The 14,667-nt window shown below is 38.0% G+C and overlaps 1 protein-coding gene across 3 annotated transcripts in view; it reads left to right on the top strand.

Annotated features, from left to right (window-relative positions):
* Positions 1–14,667, top strand: part of pcsk5b (proprotein convertase subtilisin/kexin type 5b) — a 137,078-nt gene that overhangs the window by 16,684 nt on the left and 105,727 nt on the right. For all 3 annotated transcript variants that reach the window (XM_041786784.1, XM_041786782.1, XM_041786781.1), the window contains exon 2: positions 4,751–4,855. In XM_041786784.1, the coding sequence (XP_041642718.1) occupies positions 4,751–4,855 (105 nt within the window). The remainder of the gene's footprint in view (positions 1–4,750; positions 4,856–14,667) is intronic.

Genomic DNA, 14,667 nt, shown 5'->3' with positions numbered 1-14,667 from the left:
CCAAACTTTACAGTTGGAACAATGCAGTCAGACAGGTAACGTTCTCCTGGCATCCCCCAAACTCACCCATCTGCCTGCTAAACAGACAGGCGGGATTTGTCACTTTACAGAGCATGTTTCCACTGCTCCACAGTGCAGTGGCTGCGTACTTTGCACCACTCCATCCGATGCTTGGTATTGGACTTGGTGATCAGGCTTACATGCAGCTCCTCAGCCATGGTTGACCATTCCATGAAGCTCCATCCACAGTTTTTTTCTTACATTAATGCCAGTGGAAGTTTAGAACTCTTCAGCTGGGGAATCAGCTGGGCATTGACAACTTTGACACACAATGTGCCTTAGCAGTCACTGACCTCACTCTATGATTTTATGTGGTCTTCTGCTTTGTGGCTGAGTCGCTGTTGTTCCTAAACGATTCCACTTTCTGTTAATAATAACTTACAGTTTCTGTGGAATACAGTATACAGCAGGGATGCAGTTTCTCAAGCCATCTTATTGCAAAGGTGGCATCTGTCACTACCCTGCTTGAGGTCACTGAGCTCTTCAGAACAACCCATTTTGTATCACAAATGTTTGCAACACCTGAATTGAGTTATTGTGGCCCAATACTTTTGTCAGTATAGTTTATGTTAGAAGCATCATCCTTGTTAAATAAAAATAGATTCCTTTTGTGAAAACAAATCAGTGTCCTTTATTTAAGCAAATATGTATGCCCACATCAGAATGTGTTTGCAGTGTCTTTTTTGATCAAGGTCACAAGCCATAATACGTAGACTCCTCTAAACTATGAGTGATTCTGGAGCTGTTTTGTGGTAGAATATGAAGATAAACAGTATGGTTTAACTTCTGGTTAAGATTTAAATACATCAAATCACAGCTCGCTTCAAAAGCAGACAAAAAAAAAAAGAAGACAACGATAAAAGCATTAGTATCAGGATAAAACCTAATTCTCACAATAAGTGCATGTCTACTTGTGATGTTTAACTATAAAATGTTCAGAGAAGATTAATGTTAATGTCAGAAGCTATAATGTTGAGTAAAAGGCATTCTGAAGAACAATGTTAAAGTTCTAATTAAGATTGTGATTTTTTTAAATAGTTCAGCTGTAAATGTAAACTGTATCATTGTGGGTGAGAGTGTAGAAGGAGCCTTGTGGCAGGAGTTTAGACCTGGGCTTAAAGGGTTTTGATTTAATTCTGTGTGCAGAGCTTTTCCAGCAGCTCCTCGTTGGCAGACACTCCTACAGGGAAGGGTGGCCCGCTAATGGCAGTGCAGATGTCGGGTAGATTAAATAGGCAGTGGAAGCACGATATGTTGAGACCTGTTTACACTATGAGAAGCATTCAAAGTGGTAGCCGCCTATAATGGGAGCACAGTTTGTTAGCATGTAGAATGCTTTTAATCAGATTACACTCGGCTCACAATGTGTGCTGCGTGTTTAGATAATGTTTTATGTTTGATGGCACTTTGTTGTTGTTGTCACTCTAACTGTGTGGAATCTGGAGTGGTGTTACCAAAAATTAAAACTTCATTGAGATACTATTAAATCAAATTATATTTTGACCTGTTTGGATACACTGCAACAAAAATCATCTTAATTTTGTATAATTTCTTTTGCACTAAATTACACACTGTGGAAGTGCACAAATACATTTGTACATTTCAGACAGTGCCACCTTGCAGCTCTTTGGGTTTTTCTAAAAGATTCAGCACTTATCAATACCAAAGACAATGGGGATACTAGAGATTGTTTCAAAACAGCTGGTATTGAAAAGTATCCATCTATTTAAACATATTGACCACGGTGCAATACAATACAATAAAATCAAAGACAAACATTATTAGGCCATAGTCTTATGCCTCTAATTTTATCACCATGTTATTGCATGTGAACTCCTGCACACTGTATCAAAATGTTGCAAATCTGTTTGTGCAATTTAGACAGTGTCTTGAGTTTCTATCACAATTGAAAATGATACAGATTTAAAAGTTGATACCAGTTAAAAACCTGTGCAGCAAATTTGACCACAGTACGACAGCAAACAACAGGAAACATAAGGGTAGAATAGGATATGTTAGGATAGGATACGATACACATCAAGGATATTTAGATCAGTTTGATTTCCGAACGATTTTCCAATATGATATGGTAAGCTACGTTGCAGCACTGTACCATATGATAAGAATAATGAGCTATGCTACAACAAGACAAGACACAATATCCTTAAATAGAGCTATGTTTATATTACTTTTTTTGGCAGCAAAATTAAAAGTCCTAGGTACCCTATATTTAATAAATCCTAGTTTTATCACCAGAAATCACCAGCAAATTTCTGCATGCAGTCTTGATTGAATGTTTTGTTCCCTAAAAATAGCAAGGTGTTTGTGCAGTTAGTGCCTTGTGTCAACGACAAATAAAGGAAATTCCATCTAAATGATCACTTTTCCAGATAAAATGACTACTTATGTCTTAATACCAGAACATTAAACTCAGGTACGATATGATATGACATGATACGATATGGTATGGGACAACATAATACGATACAGTACAATAGTACAGGATGGGAAAAGATACAATGTGATCAGTGCTATACAGTATGATATATTAGATGTAGGGATGTTCTTATGTGCCTATTTTCTGTTTAACCGAATAGTCTAAAGAGAAGAAAATACTTAGAAAACAGTCATTTCATCACAGGGTCACTATGATAGCCGTGCTATACAAAGTATATCAGGCTCACATCACACCCGCTAACATTAGCAGTTAGCTTCACCAGCCTTCGTTCCTCTATGCAGATTAATATCGTGTTATATGTGACCTTTTCACTTCGGTTGAGTAGTTATATGTGAGTTCAACCCTTGACAGCCTACATACCACTTTATTTTTATTTGTTACTTGAAAAACTGTCATACTGTGCTGTTCCTACTACAAGCTAATTGCTATACTTCTTATATTTTGTCCAGTGCAGCATTCATTCACTGGAGCTACAGTGGCCGCTAGTGGCGGGAGGTTCATCACAGTTAAAAACAGTGTTTTAGACCAGGATTTCAATCCTGTGTTTATAAGAAATTATAGATAATTTAACAGACCTGTAAATCTGCTGATAGCTAATTTGATAAACAAATTTAACAGTTTGATCGCTCGTATCCCTGATAAGATATGATACAATACCATATGGTACAATAAAATACAATATGGTATAATGTGATACGATATGTACTATACCATAAAGTTCAACTATTTTGATATGAGATTTATGTTTTTCGGTTGTAAAATTAGAAGTCTTAGGCACCCTTTATTGAATAATTTCTAGTTTTTATAAATGGGGCTTAGTTGAATTAGTGTAGAGGTTTTTTCATTGCCATTCTTCTGCCCTTCCTCTAGTACCAGTGCACCCAACATTAGTTTTTTTAAGATTTCCCAGAATGCTCAGAATCACTTGTTATGTTTGGCTTAATTGCCAAAATTTGAAAACAAAAAAAAAGGCAAATGACACCATTTCAAGTGAATTCCTGTACACGATCTGAATTGCACAATCACATTGAAAGCATTAGGGTTCCAAAACATTGTCCATGTAAATACGATATGATTCTTTAAGATGCAACACAATACGATATGACACAATGTCTGCAGCCAGAGTAGTCTTAGTAGTTGTCTTCTCTTCTCTATCTTTTTTAACATCAGAAATTTGTCTTTGTCTTAATTATATGATTCCAGCCTCAACAGCTTTTTAATACTGAAACAATGTCAAACACTCCGCTCTGGGTCGGACTGAGACAGCAAAGAGACATTTTTGTATCGTTACGAGACACAAAAAGGGCTTCAGAATTGCCAGTGTTCACGGTCCTTTCAGTTTGATTGAACTTCTCTCTCTCAGCTTTGGCTTTAAATTATGAATGAAAGTGTTTTAAAAAGCTTCGGTACTCTTTGACGGTACAAGTTTTTAAAGTAACAGAGAACATAAAATTTTTAATGTATGAAACATTTTGATGGCCTTGGTGTGCAGGAGTGTGGAGCTGAAAGCTGATCTGATGGGCTCTGTGGTGGAGGTGGTGCTCGGCTGTGGATCAGTGACACACCACAGGAGCCTTGGCAGCCATGACAGTTTGATCATCTGAAGAGGATTGTGTGGTCTTTATCAATTATTAAAACTAATCACCTTCCTGCAGCAGCCTGCAGTCCGTCTGTCTGTCACCGGTGTGTCTGCGGCCCTCTGTCACACTCAGCCTTTTGTTTGACTTACAGCCCCTTGTTTTGTCTTAATACGGCCCTAGTTCTCTTGGTATTGGACCTCTGCCTTCTTCTACATCAGAAACTTAGAGTCTCAAACATTAAACATACATTCATCTACGGTTGCCATGACTATGGTCTGCAGTGTCTAAGGCTGTCATGATACCAGAATTTGAAACTTTGAAACATTACTTGTAAAAACTACAATATGAATTCTGAATTGATGAAGTAACTAAAATGGAAGTAATGGGCTTCTATTTGGGGCAAATGTCATTGAAAATTGCAAGCACTCTCCAGCATGCTGTAAAAAAGCACAGTCATGAATGTGTCTGATATCTGTTTGTAACTTCTCTACAAGTACTCATGATAATTCTAAGGACAATGTTGCAAGAGAAAAGAATGTTGTAAGAGAAAAAAACACATTTTATTGTTGCACTACTGTACTGTGTTCTGATAAAATTGTTAATGGAATTTCTGTCAACTTTTCTCTAATTTGGTTTTGTTTTATTTTTTTAGATTGGGGATCTCAAAGACCACTATCACTTCTTCCACAGCAGGACCATCAAGAGGTCGACTTTGTCCAGTCGTGGTAGACATAGTTTCATCTCCATGGAGCCAAAGGTGAGTCTGATATGCTGATCAGCATATCACAAGGTAGAAATCAGTCACATAAAGTGTCTTTGAGTGAAACTGGAGACAATATATCAAAGTCGCCATACAGATAGCTTTTCCTGGGTACTAGAGATGCATCAGTGCAACTCTTGAACCTTTGCATTGGCTGATATCGCCTGTTGACAGGCTGATGGACAAATTATGTTTCATGCACTTATGTGGATGTGATTGGCCGGTCATGAAAGCTACTTTAAGAACGTTCGTCCAATCACCTTCAGAGACTTTTTTGAAATAGTCCAATTAAGGTCTGCAATTACGACAAAACTTTTTTTTAACTGTCAAGGATTTAATCCGTCAGTGTTTTGTCCTTTGTATGAAGTGTAGTGTCATAGACAGACTTGAGAAAATGTAGACACCCTCTCACATATCTTTGTGTAGGTAGACTTTTCAGCCATTTTCAAACTTGCATAAAACTCCTGAAAATGTACCCAAACTTTCATGCTGATTAGCAGTGTTAATTTCATGCTTTAAAACATGACTAAAACTGTTTTCCAGACACTAAGACTATCCAGAAATAGAGTTTGGATGATAAAAACTTTTCCTCAAGGAAACTAAAACAATATTAAAATGTTAGTGCTGGACTGTTGGACATTAAAAATCCATGATATTTCTCCGCTGTGCATATAATCTGTCAAAACATATGCACATATTGCATTAATATGAATGCCTTACAGTAATATTGATTTCACTTTGAGTACCTTGTCAGTTCTTTAGGGAGCATGGGAGTTTGCTCATCAAATCTACATTTGGAGAAGGTGTCCTGCGGGAATATGGGGTCCTGGGGCCGCTGCTGTGAGCCATCAGGTCCCTGTAGGACCAAAGTGCCAGTTACGTTCACATTGTCTGCACAAAGTCTGACATATTTCTAGTGTGTATTGGCCTCTGCCAAGGCTTCACCTTGTCACCAATTTTGTTTGTGATAATCATCGGTTTCCAGTTTGGGGACCTCAGAATTTCATCTCTGCTTTTTTGCAGATGATGTGCTTCTGTTGGCATACTAGCTGGGGGCCTCCAGCTGGCATTTAGGGGATCTGCAGTGTGCTATCTAAAACGTGTAAAGTGGCTGAGATGGGAAGATGGGAATAAGCACCCCTAAGTTGAAGGCCATGGTTCTCTGCCGGAATACAGTGTATTAGAGTGAGTCTTTGCCTCAAGTGAAGGAGCTCAAGTAACTCAGGATCTTGTTCATGAGTGAGGATAATAGGGGTCATGAGATTGACAGGCAGATTGCTTCAGCGTCAGCAATTTTGTAGGCACTGTACCAGACCGTTGTGGTGAAGAGGGAGCTGAACCAGAAGGCAAAGCTTTTGATTTACTGATTGAGCAAAGTTCCAGCCCTCACCTATGGTCATGATCTCTGGGTAATAACCGAAAGAATGAGATTGTGGATACAGGCATTCGAAATGAGATTCCTCAGGAGGGTGTCTGACCTTAGCCTTTGAGAAAGGGTGAGGATCGTTGGACATCTCAAAAGTAAAGCAGCTGCTTCTTCGCATCGAAAGGAGGCAGTTGAGGTGGTTCGGGCATCTGATCTGGATGGTTCCCTCTTTGTGAAGGTCTTCCAGGCGTGCCCAACTGGGAGGAGCCCCTGGGGTAAACTATCGACTCACTGGAGGGATTATATATCCCATCTGGCCTGGGAGCACCTCGGAATCTTTCAGGAGGAACTGGAAAATGTTGCTGGTGAGAGGAATGTCTGGGTTGACTGAATTCACCTGCTGCCACTACAAGCTGACCTCGGATGAGTGAAATAAGATGGATTGATGGATAGCCATAGTCAATTAAAAGATAAAAGTTTTGACTTAAAGCTTTGACTAGGGATGAGCGTGGTTAATGGTTGAATTCGTTTATCATATTACGAGTCAGTTAAACTAATTACCTATAATTATTTATAAACATGTGCTTGAAATCCCGGTTTATAATGCTCTTTTAAACTATGTTGAGCTACTGGAGGCTGGTGTAGCTTTACTTAATGGCAGCTGCCTTCCTGTCAGAGCTTTCCCCCGGCAGTTCACCAGATGTAAATATAGAAGCTTAGCGGCTAGCGTGTAGCAGAAACAGGACAGTTTTTTTAAAGTATAAAATCGAAATAAAGTGGTATATAGGCTGTCGTGGGTCGAACTCATGTGAACTCAATCGAAGTGAAAAGAGGCCACATATCAAAGCACGATATTCATCTGTAAAGAGGAATGAAAGCTGGCGGAGCTATCTGCTAGTGTTAGCTACTCTGTACAGAGTGTATCAGGCTAACAGTGCAGGGTTTCCTCTAGGATTTTTTGAAACTGTTGGGGAGGGCTTTGCCCTAATTATTTCATCCCAGAGGAGCCACAGGTAAGGCTCAGTCTCTTAAAGTTGTTGATATTATGATAACTTATAAACATTTATCACTCACTTGTTCAACAAGCTAACTTTAGTTCGTTCATGCTTGTTGTCAGACCGACCTGTACTCATGGACGGACACACACACACACACACTATCTCTTCTCTCTGTCACACACACACACGCACAACTGCTCCTGCCGCTCTGTGACTGCAGCCCAAGCTTTTTCTTCCCTCTCTCCTGTTTTAGCGGACACGCAGGATACAAAGTGAGGCAAATACCATGGATAAGATGAACGTCTGACAGTCCATTGCTGTTGTTTTTATCCAGTCTCGTACTGTAACAGAAACGGAACTAAAGCTCTGCCAGAGTTTTTACGACAACAAGCTAATTTTTAGATCGCTAGCGTCTCATCTCCATCATGAGACACGGTTGATGATGAATATATCTACTCAAGTTTACCGCTAATCATCCGATTATAATCAGAAAAGTGCTAAACTTGGCGAACGTAAAGTTTATCAGCTGTCCGTGTTTGACGACAGACAGGAAGTTGAGACTCCGGTGTTCTTTTTTCAAAATTAAATTACTAATAGCAGTGTCACATTCATGATTGCAATTTCAAACTCCCATTGTACGTAAATTTGTGCAAATATAGCATATATGTTTATATGGATCCATTCATACAATATAATTTACATTTTTAACATCTAATAAAAAAGATCAGAATTCTGAAGGCATGGTGGCTTTTATTTCGGCATGAGTGCCACAATCAATTACATGTAGTGGAAACTCTGCAGTGACCCGATGATAAATTTGACTGTTTTCTAAGTATTTTCTCCTCTTCAGACTTGTCAGTTAAAAACAGTTAACTTGGTGTTTAGCCAAATGAGAAATGTGACTAAAAACTTCTAATAATAAATTATAATTTATTATTATAAATTTATATTTATATTATGATTTTAATCTGAAGACTAAGACTAAATTTTAAGAAAGCTGCCAAAATTAACACTGATGAGCAGCCTGTGTGAATTCAAATCGTCTTACTTTTCATGGCCACTGTATTCTGACTTTTTATGCCAGCTTCTTAGGAAATTTTCTGCAGGAAGTCTTGTTGACCCAATGCAAGAGTGATACAGGAAATATTCAGGGGAATTCATTGTGATCATTTGATTGGTGCAATCTTTACCAGCCTAATGAAGCTGCTGTTTTTGCTGCTTTCGTCTCACCAGTTTGTCCTTCTTCACTTATTTAGTGATGCTGTGAATACATCTGATTGCATGTAGCATTAATTCTGTTGCTTCTTCACCTTCGTCTTTAGTTGTTAAGTATTAAACCATAACTGGTGCAGTATCTTTTTAACGTCATGTCTTGCTTCCAAGGACTCAGGAGGCCTTAGGACTTAGGGGGCCTCCTTATTTCTGGGTTTGTTCATAAACTTTATAGTGGATTATTTTGTTTATTAAATATGCCATCAGAGTTTAGAAATACTTTTCACTGTCAAAGCGATACTCACACTGTTTAAAAAGTCCTATATTGATCAGAGGCCTGCTGTATCAAAGAACAGGCCTGAAGGAAGGATGCTTTCTTGTCCTTGCTGAAGACGAGACTTAACTGCAGATTTTCACACAACATAAACAGTTTCAGGGACACCGTGTTTATAAGGACACGAACCTTAACACTGAGGGGTGAACTCTGTTTTTCTGATATGCTATGCTAAATTAACAGCAGTGAGGTACACTAGACTTTGAGGTGAAGATATATCAGAACTTTTTTTTGTATGTACATCAAAAACATCAACACCCTGTTTAGACAACACATCACAAATTTATATCAGTTTCTGGCATGTGGACACCAAACGGTAATCCTTTTTTTAGTGGACCCACCTCAGTGTGTGTTGAGAACAGATATCCAATAGCTCAGATACTTACAGAGGTGGTCTGGGACGGTCCAGCCAGACTGGACTGGTTGTGTAGACGCTACACAAACTGGAAAGCCTTAAAGGCTGCCCTATCAGTGACGTAATCTGGTGTATTCTGCCTGTAAAAAAAAGCATGGCTTTATGTTGGTCCAGCCTCCTCTGTAGTGATGGAAACTGTGTTTCTTTTTGGAGGTCCAGAGTATTTTCCTTACAGCCAGTATTTCCAAATGCATTTTGCGGATACAGATACTGATATGTACACACCTTTATTCATTGTAAAAACGGCACAAGTGTCTCCAGTGCAAAGAGAAGCTGCGGCAAGCAGAGCGGACTGTGGTATGTGATACAGTAGATTAACCTGATGAAGGTACAATATTAACAAGCTGAAAGGAGGCTAATCGACACATTTCATTTGAATTTAAAATGGATTTTTAAGATGGATTCTTGCCTTCAAGGTACTGGGTGGATTTTGAAATCTGGAGGAGAGAGCGGGGGTCTGAAAATCAGGAAAGTGATCAACTGGAGTAAAACCTGAGCTGTATGATACAAGGACTAGTCTTTGAACAGGGGATGTATGGTCAAACCAACTTGGTGCCTCTAGTAGGTGACCTTTATAAACAATTTCTTAAATGTGGAGTGGAACAGAAAGGAAATTAAAAGTAGTGCCTGTCACACTCTATTATCTCCTTATCTTGTTGTCCCCTCTCTCATTATTTCTTTGTCGATTTTCTTTCCTTTTTGGCCCATTCAGCTTTTTCTTTATCCACCTTGCAGCCCTTACCTGTCATGCCTCCTCTCTTGCCTCCCTCTAACTCCCTCCTTTTTCTCACTCTCAGCGTACTCATCTCCCTCCCCGTCTTTGCTCTCTCAGGCCTGACACAGTGCCATGGTGGAAGAAGGTTGGTGCCCTGATGCCAGCTGGCTGAGAGGCTGAGATTTCAGGAGAGAAGATCGGAGTGGAGAGGTTAGGGACAGAGAGAGAGGAAAGGAGCTGAAACAATGGAGGAGAGAAGAAGAAGAGAAAGAGGAAGAGAAGTAAAGAAGAAGAGGCTGAATGAGGAGGAATGGAGCTGTCAGTGTTGCCCGGTGTCTCTCTCTCTCTGCCTTCAGTGTAATCTGCCGACCTGCCTGTGGGATCCACATGGTGTCTCGTTTGGCACCGGCACACGCTGGCACGCTGCTAATGATGTTTTGCAATCAGGTTTTGTAATAATGACAGCCGTGTGTGTTTGTGAGTGAGGCAGTGAGTCAGATGGGTGTAGCAGTGCCATGAAAGGCGCACCCTGCCATCAACAGTACTTATTGGCAGGCAGGTTACCATGGTGATGCAGCACAGCAAAGATTACTGCTTTATGGCAGAAGCCTAACTGTAGTTTGACTTGAGTTACAGGTCAAAGAGCAGCTATTGTGAAAGAAACTGCTGAGATTTTTGACCTAGAGAGTGTCCTCATAATAACGGCTGCACGAGACTCATCACTTTCTTTATAAAACACTTTAACTGTGATTTAACTCATGATTTTAAGCCATTCAGGGTTTATTATAGATGCTGAAGGTTAAAAAAAACTTTAGATTTAAAGTGTAAAAGATATTTTACTTCTTTTAATCATCTTTTCCACTGTTTCTCGTCTTTTATATCTTTTCATCTTGCTGTAAATAGTGCTAAATGACACTAGCAGGCCAAAGTTACACATAAGCTGCTTCTGGATGCTTCCTCTAGATTAATAAAGCACCTATCTAATCTAGTTCAGACTTAAAACTTCAGTCCTTCAAACAAACTTGAAAGTTTAAGGACAAACAAAAAAAGCTAAAGCTGACTATATTTACAGATATAGATTTATATTTACAGCTAAATTTGCTGATATCTACTGATGATATAGGTTGATATTTACAGCTGATATAGGATTATATTTACAGCTGATATAGGCCTATATCAGCTGTAAATATAATCCTATACAGCTGATATAGGCCTGTATTTGCAGCTGATATATGCCTGTATTTATAGCTCAAATAGAACTATGTTTACAGCATATGTAGGCCTATATGTAGACCAGATATAGGCTGATATTTACAGCTGATATATACCTATATTTACAGCAGTTATAGGACTGTATCTGTAGCTTAAAATAACTATATTTACAGCTGATATAGGCCTGTATTTTACAACAGATAAAGGCTGATATTTACAGCTGATATAAGCCTTTATTTACAGATGATTTTTACAGCGAATATAGGCCAAAAATTACAGGTGATATAGGCCTGTATTTACAGCTGTTATAGGCATATATTTACAGCAGATACAGGCTGATATTGACAGCCGAATATGAGCCAATATTTACAGCTGATACAGGCTGATATTTAGAGCTAATATAGGCCTATATTTAAAGCCAATATAGGCTGATATTTAGAGCTGTTATAGGCCTAGATTTGCAGTTGATATATACCTGATATTAACAGCTTCTTTAGGCCAATATTTACAGCAGATATAGGCCTATATTTACAGCTAATATAAGCCTATATTTAGAGCTTATATAGGCCTATATTCACAGCTGATATACGCCTGTATTTACAGCTTTAAATAGAACTATATTTACAGCATATATAGGCCTATATTTAGAACAGATATAGGCTGATATAGGCCTATATTCACAGCTGATATATGCCTGTGTTTACAGCTTTAAATAGAACTGTATTTACAGCTCAAATAGGCCTATATTTTTAGCTGATATAGGCCTGTATTTAGAGCTGATATATGCCTGTATTTACAGCTCAAATAGAACTATATTTACAGCATATATAGGCCTATATTTAGACCAGATATAGGCTAATATTTACAGCAGTTATAGGCCTGTATCTACAGCTTAAGAATAATTGTATTTACAGCTGATATTGGCCTTTATTTACAACAGATAAAGGCTGATGTTTACAGCTGGTATAAGCCTTTATTTACAAATGATTTTTACAGCTGATTTAGGCCAAATATTACAGCTGATATAGGCCTGTATTTACAGCTGATATAAGCTGATTTTTCCAGCTAATATAGTTCAGACTTAAAGCTGATATGGGCATATATTTAGAGCAGATATAGGTCAATATTCACAGCTGATTTAGGCCAATACTTACAGCTGATATAGGCTGATATTTACATCTTATTTAGTCCAATATTTACAGCAGATATAGGCAGATATTTACAGCTAATATAGGCCAACATTTTACAGCTTAAAGATGACTATATTTACAGCTGATATAGGCCTATATTTAGAGCTGATATAGGCTAATATTAGGAGCTGATATAGGCCTATATTCACACCTGATTTATGCCTGTATTTACAGCTCAAATAGAACTATGTTTACAGCATATATAGGCCTATATTTAGACCAGATATAGGCAGATATTTAGAGCTGATATAAGCCTGTATTTTCAACAGGTATGGGCCTGTATTTACAGCTTAAATAGGCCTACATTTACAGCTGATATAAGCCTTTATTTACAGATGATTTTTACAGCAGATTTACGCAAATAATTACAGCCGATATACATGTTATATAGGCCTATGTTAACAGCTGATATAGGCTGATACTTACAGCTGATATATGCCTATATTTAGACCAGATATAGGCTGATATTTAGAGCTGATATAGGCCTATATTTTCAACAGGTATAGGCCTGTATCTACAGCTTAAATAGGCCTACATTTACAGCTGATATAAGCCTCTATTTACAGATGATTTTTACAGCTGATTTACGCAAATAATTACAGCTGATATACATGTTATATAGGCCTATGTTAACAGCTGATATAGGCTGACACTTACAGCTGATATAGGCCTATATTTACAGCTGGTATAAGCCAATTTTTACAGCTTCTATAGGCCTACATTTACAGCAGATATAAGCTGATATTTACAGCCAATATAATACTATATTTACAGCCAATATAAGCCTTTGTTAAAGATGATTTTTACAGCTGATTTAGGCCAATAATTACAGCTGATATAGGCCTGTATTTACAGCTGATGAAAACTGATCTATACTGTTGATACAGGAGGATATTTCCAGGTGATACAGACGTATATTTATTGCTGTTATGGGCCAGAATTTGTGGCTGATATAGGTTTACATTTACAAATGATAGAGGTCTATATTTACATCCTAAATAGCTAGATATTTACAACTGATATTGGCCAATATATATATTTATATATATTTATATATATATATATATATGGTAAAGGCTTATATTGAATCCTGATATAGACTGATATTTACAGCTAATATAGGCCAATATTTAGAGCCAGTATAGTGCAATATTTACAGCTGAAATTGACTGGTATTTACGAACAGTGTAGTCTGATATTTACAACTGATATTGTCAATAATTCCGCTGATACATGCAGATATTTACAAACAATAAAGGCCAGTAAGTACAGCTGATATAGGCCAATATTTACAGCAGAAACACGCTGATAATTATAGTTGATATAAGCCAATATTTATGGCTGATTAAGGTGAATTTTTTCCATCCAAAACAAGCCAACTTTTCAAGTCGATGTAGGCTGATATTTAATCCTAATACAGTCCAATATTTACAGCAAATATAGTGGTTGTAAACAAAGGCAGAACATTTTATCTTATTCTCACATATGGTCAATATTTACAGCCAATATAGGCTGATATTTACTGCCAATTTAAGCTAATATTTACAGCTGATGTACGTATGTGGCCAATATATTGCTTGTACATACAGGCAGAAATCTGTCTCTCTCAATAGCGATACGCTGATAATATTTTGCATCCTTACTAAAGACAAATTCACAGTGCCGTTACAAAGCATGGCATTAAAACCACTGATGTTTTTCCTTACTATGAACATTTCAGAGGTGTAACTGAGAGTCAAAGTTATCCACTCTCTGTGGCCTCTTTGGGCAAAGTAACAGACGCTGTATTTCTGTATACCAGTCTGATTGTGTGTATGAAGGGCTCCTGCTTTGCTGTACTCTTGCTATCCTGTAATGCCAAAATGCACTGCGAATGGACAGATGGTAACATGTAATGTCACTTTTTTGCAGAATCAGTTTGAATGTCATATGGCATAAGCTTCATTATAGCGCTACTACATACTTACAAGAAATGCACTGTGAAAACACCTAAGATGTACACTCTTAACATGTAACTAGTATTTCCTCTCAAGATTTCAGGCAATGCAATGAACTGATGAAGCCTTTTCTTGATGGTCATGAAATCAATCACTGTTGTCATTTCCAATCATGCTTTAGGTTGTGTGGCACCAGTAGCTTAGAGGTTATGTCCACTGCTCCACATGTACAGAGAATATGGTCCTTGAAGTGAATGGCCTTGGTTCAAATCACGCTGTGGCTGAAATGTCTGATGTTTATATTGAATATGTCTGTATATTTGCATGATTCTAAAACAGACACGATAGCGGGTAAAAGTTCACACAAACCTATAAATGGGCGGATCTTGTGTGTGTCTTTAGCAGCACTCAGCTTGCACCTTGCCGAGCC

The sequence above is a fragment of the Cheilinus undulatus genome, linkage group 5, assembly GCF_018320785.1.
Source record: "Cheilinus undulatus linkage group 5, ASM1832078v1, whole genome shotgun sequence".
In the NCBI taxonomy this organism is placed as follows: Eukaryota; Metazoa; Chordata; class Actinopteri; order Labriformes; family Labridae; genus Cheilinus; species Cheilinus undulatus.
Note: the sequence above shows the minus strand (reverse complement) of the source record. Positions and strands in the feature narration are given on the sequence as shown.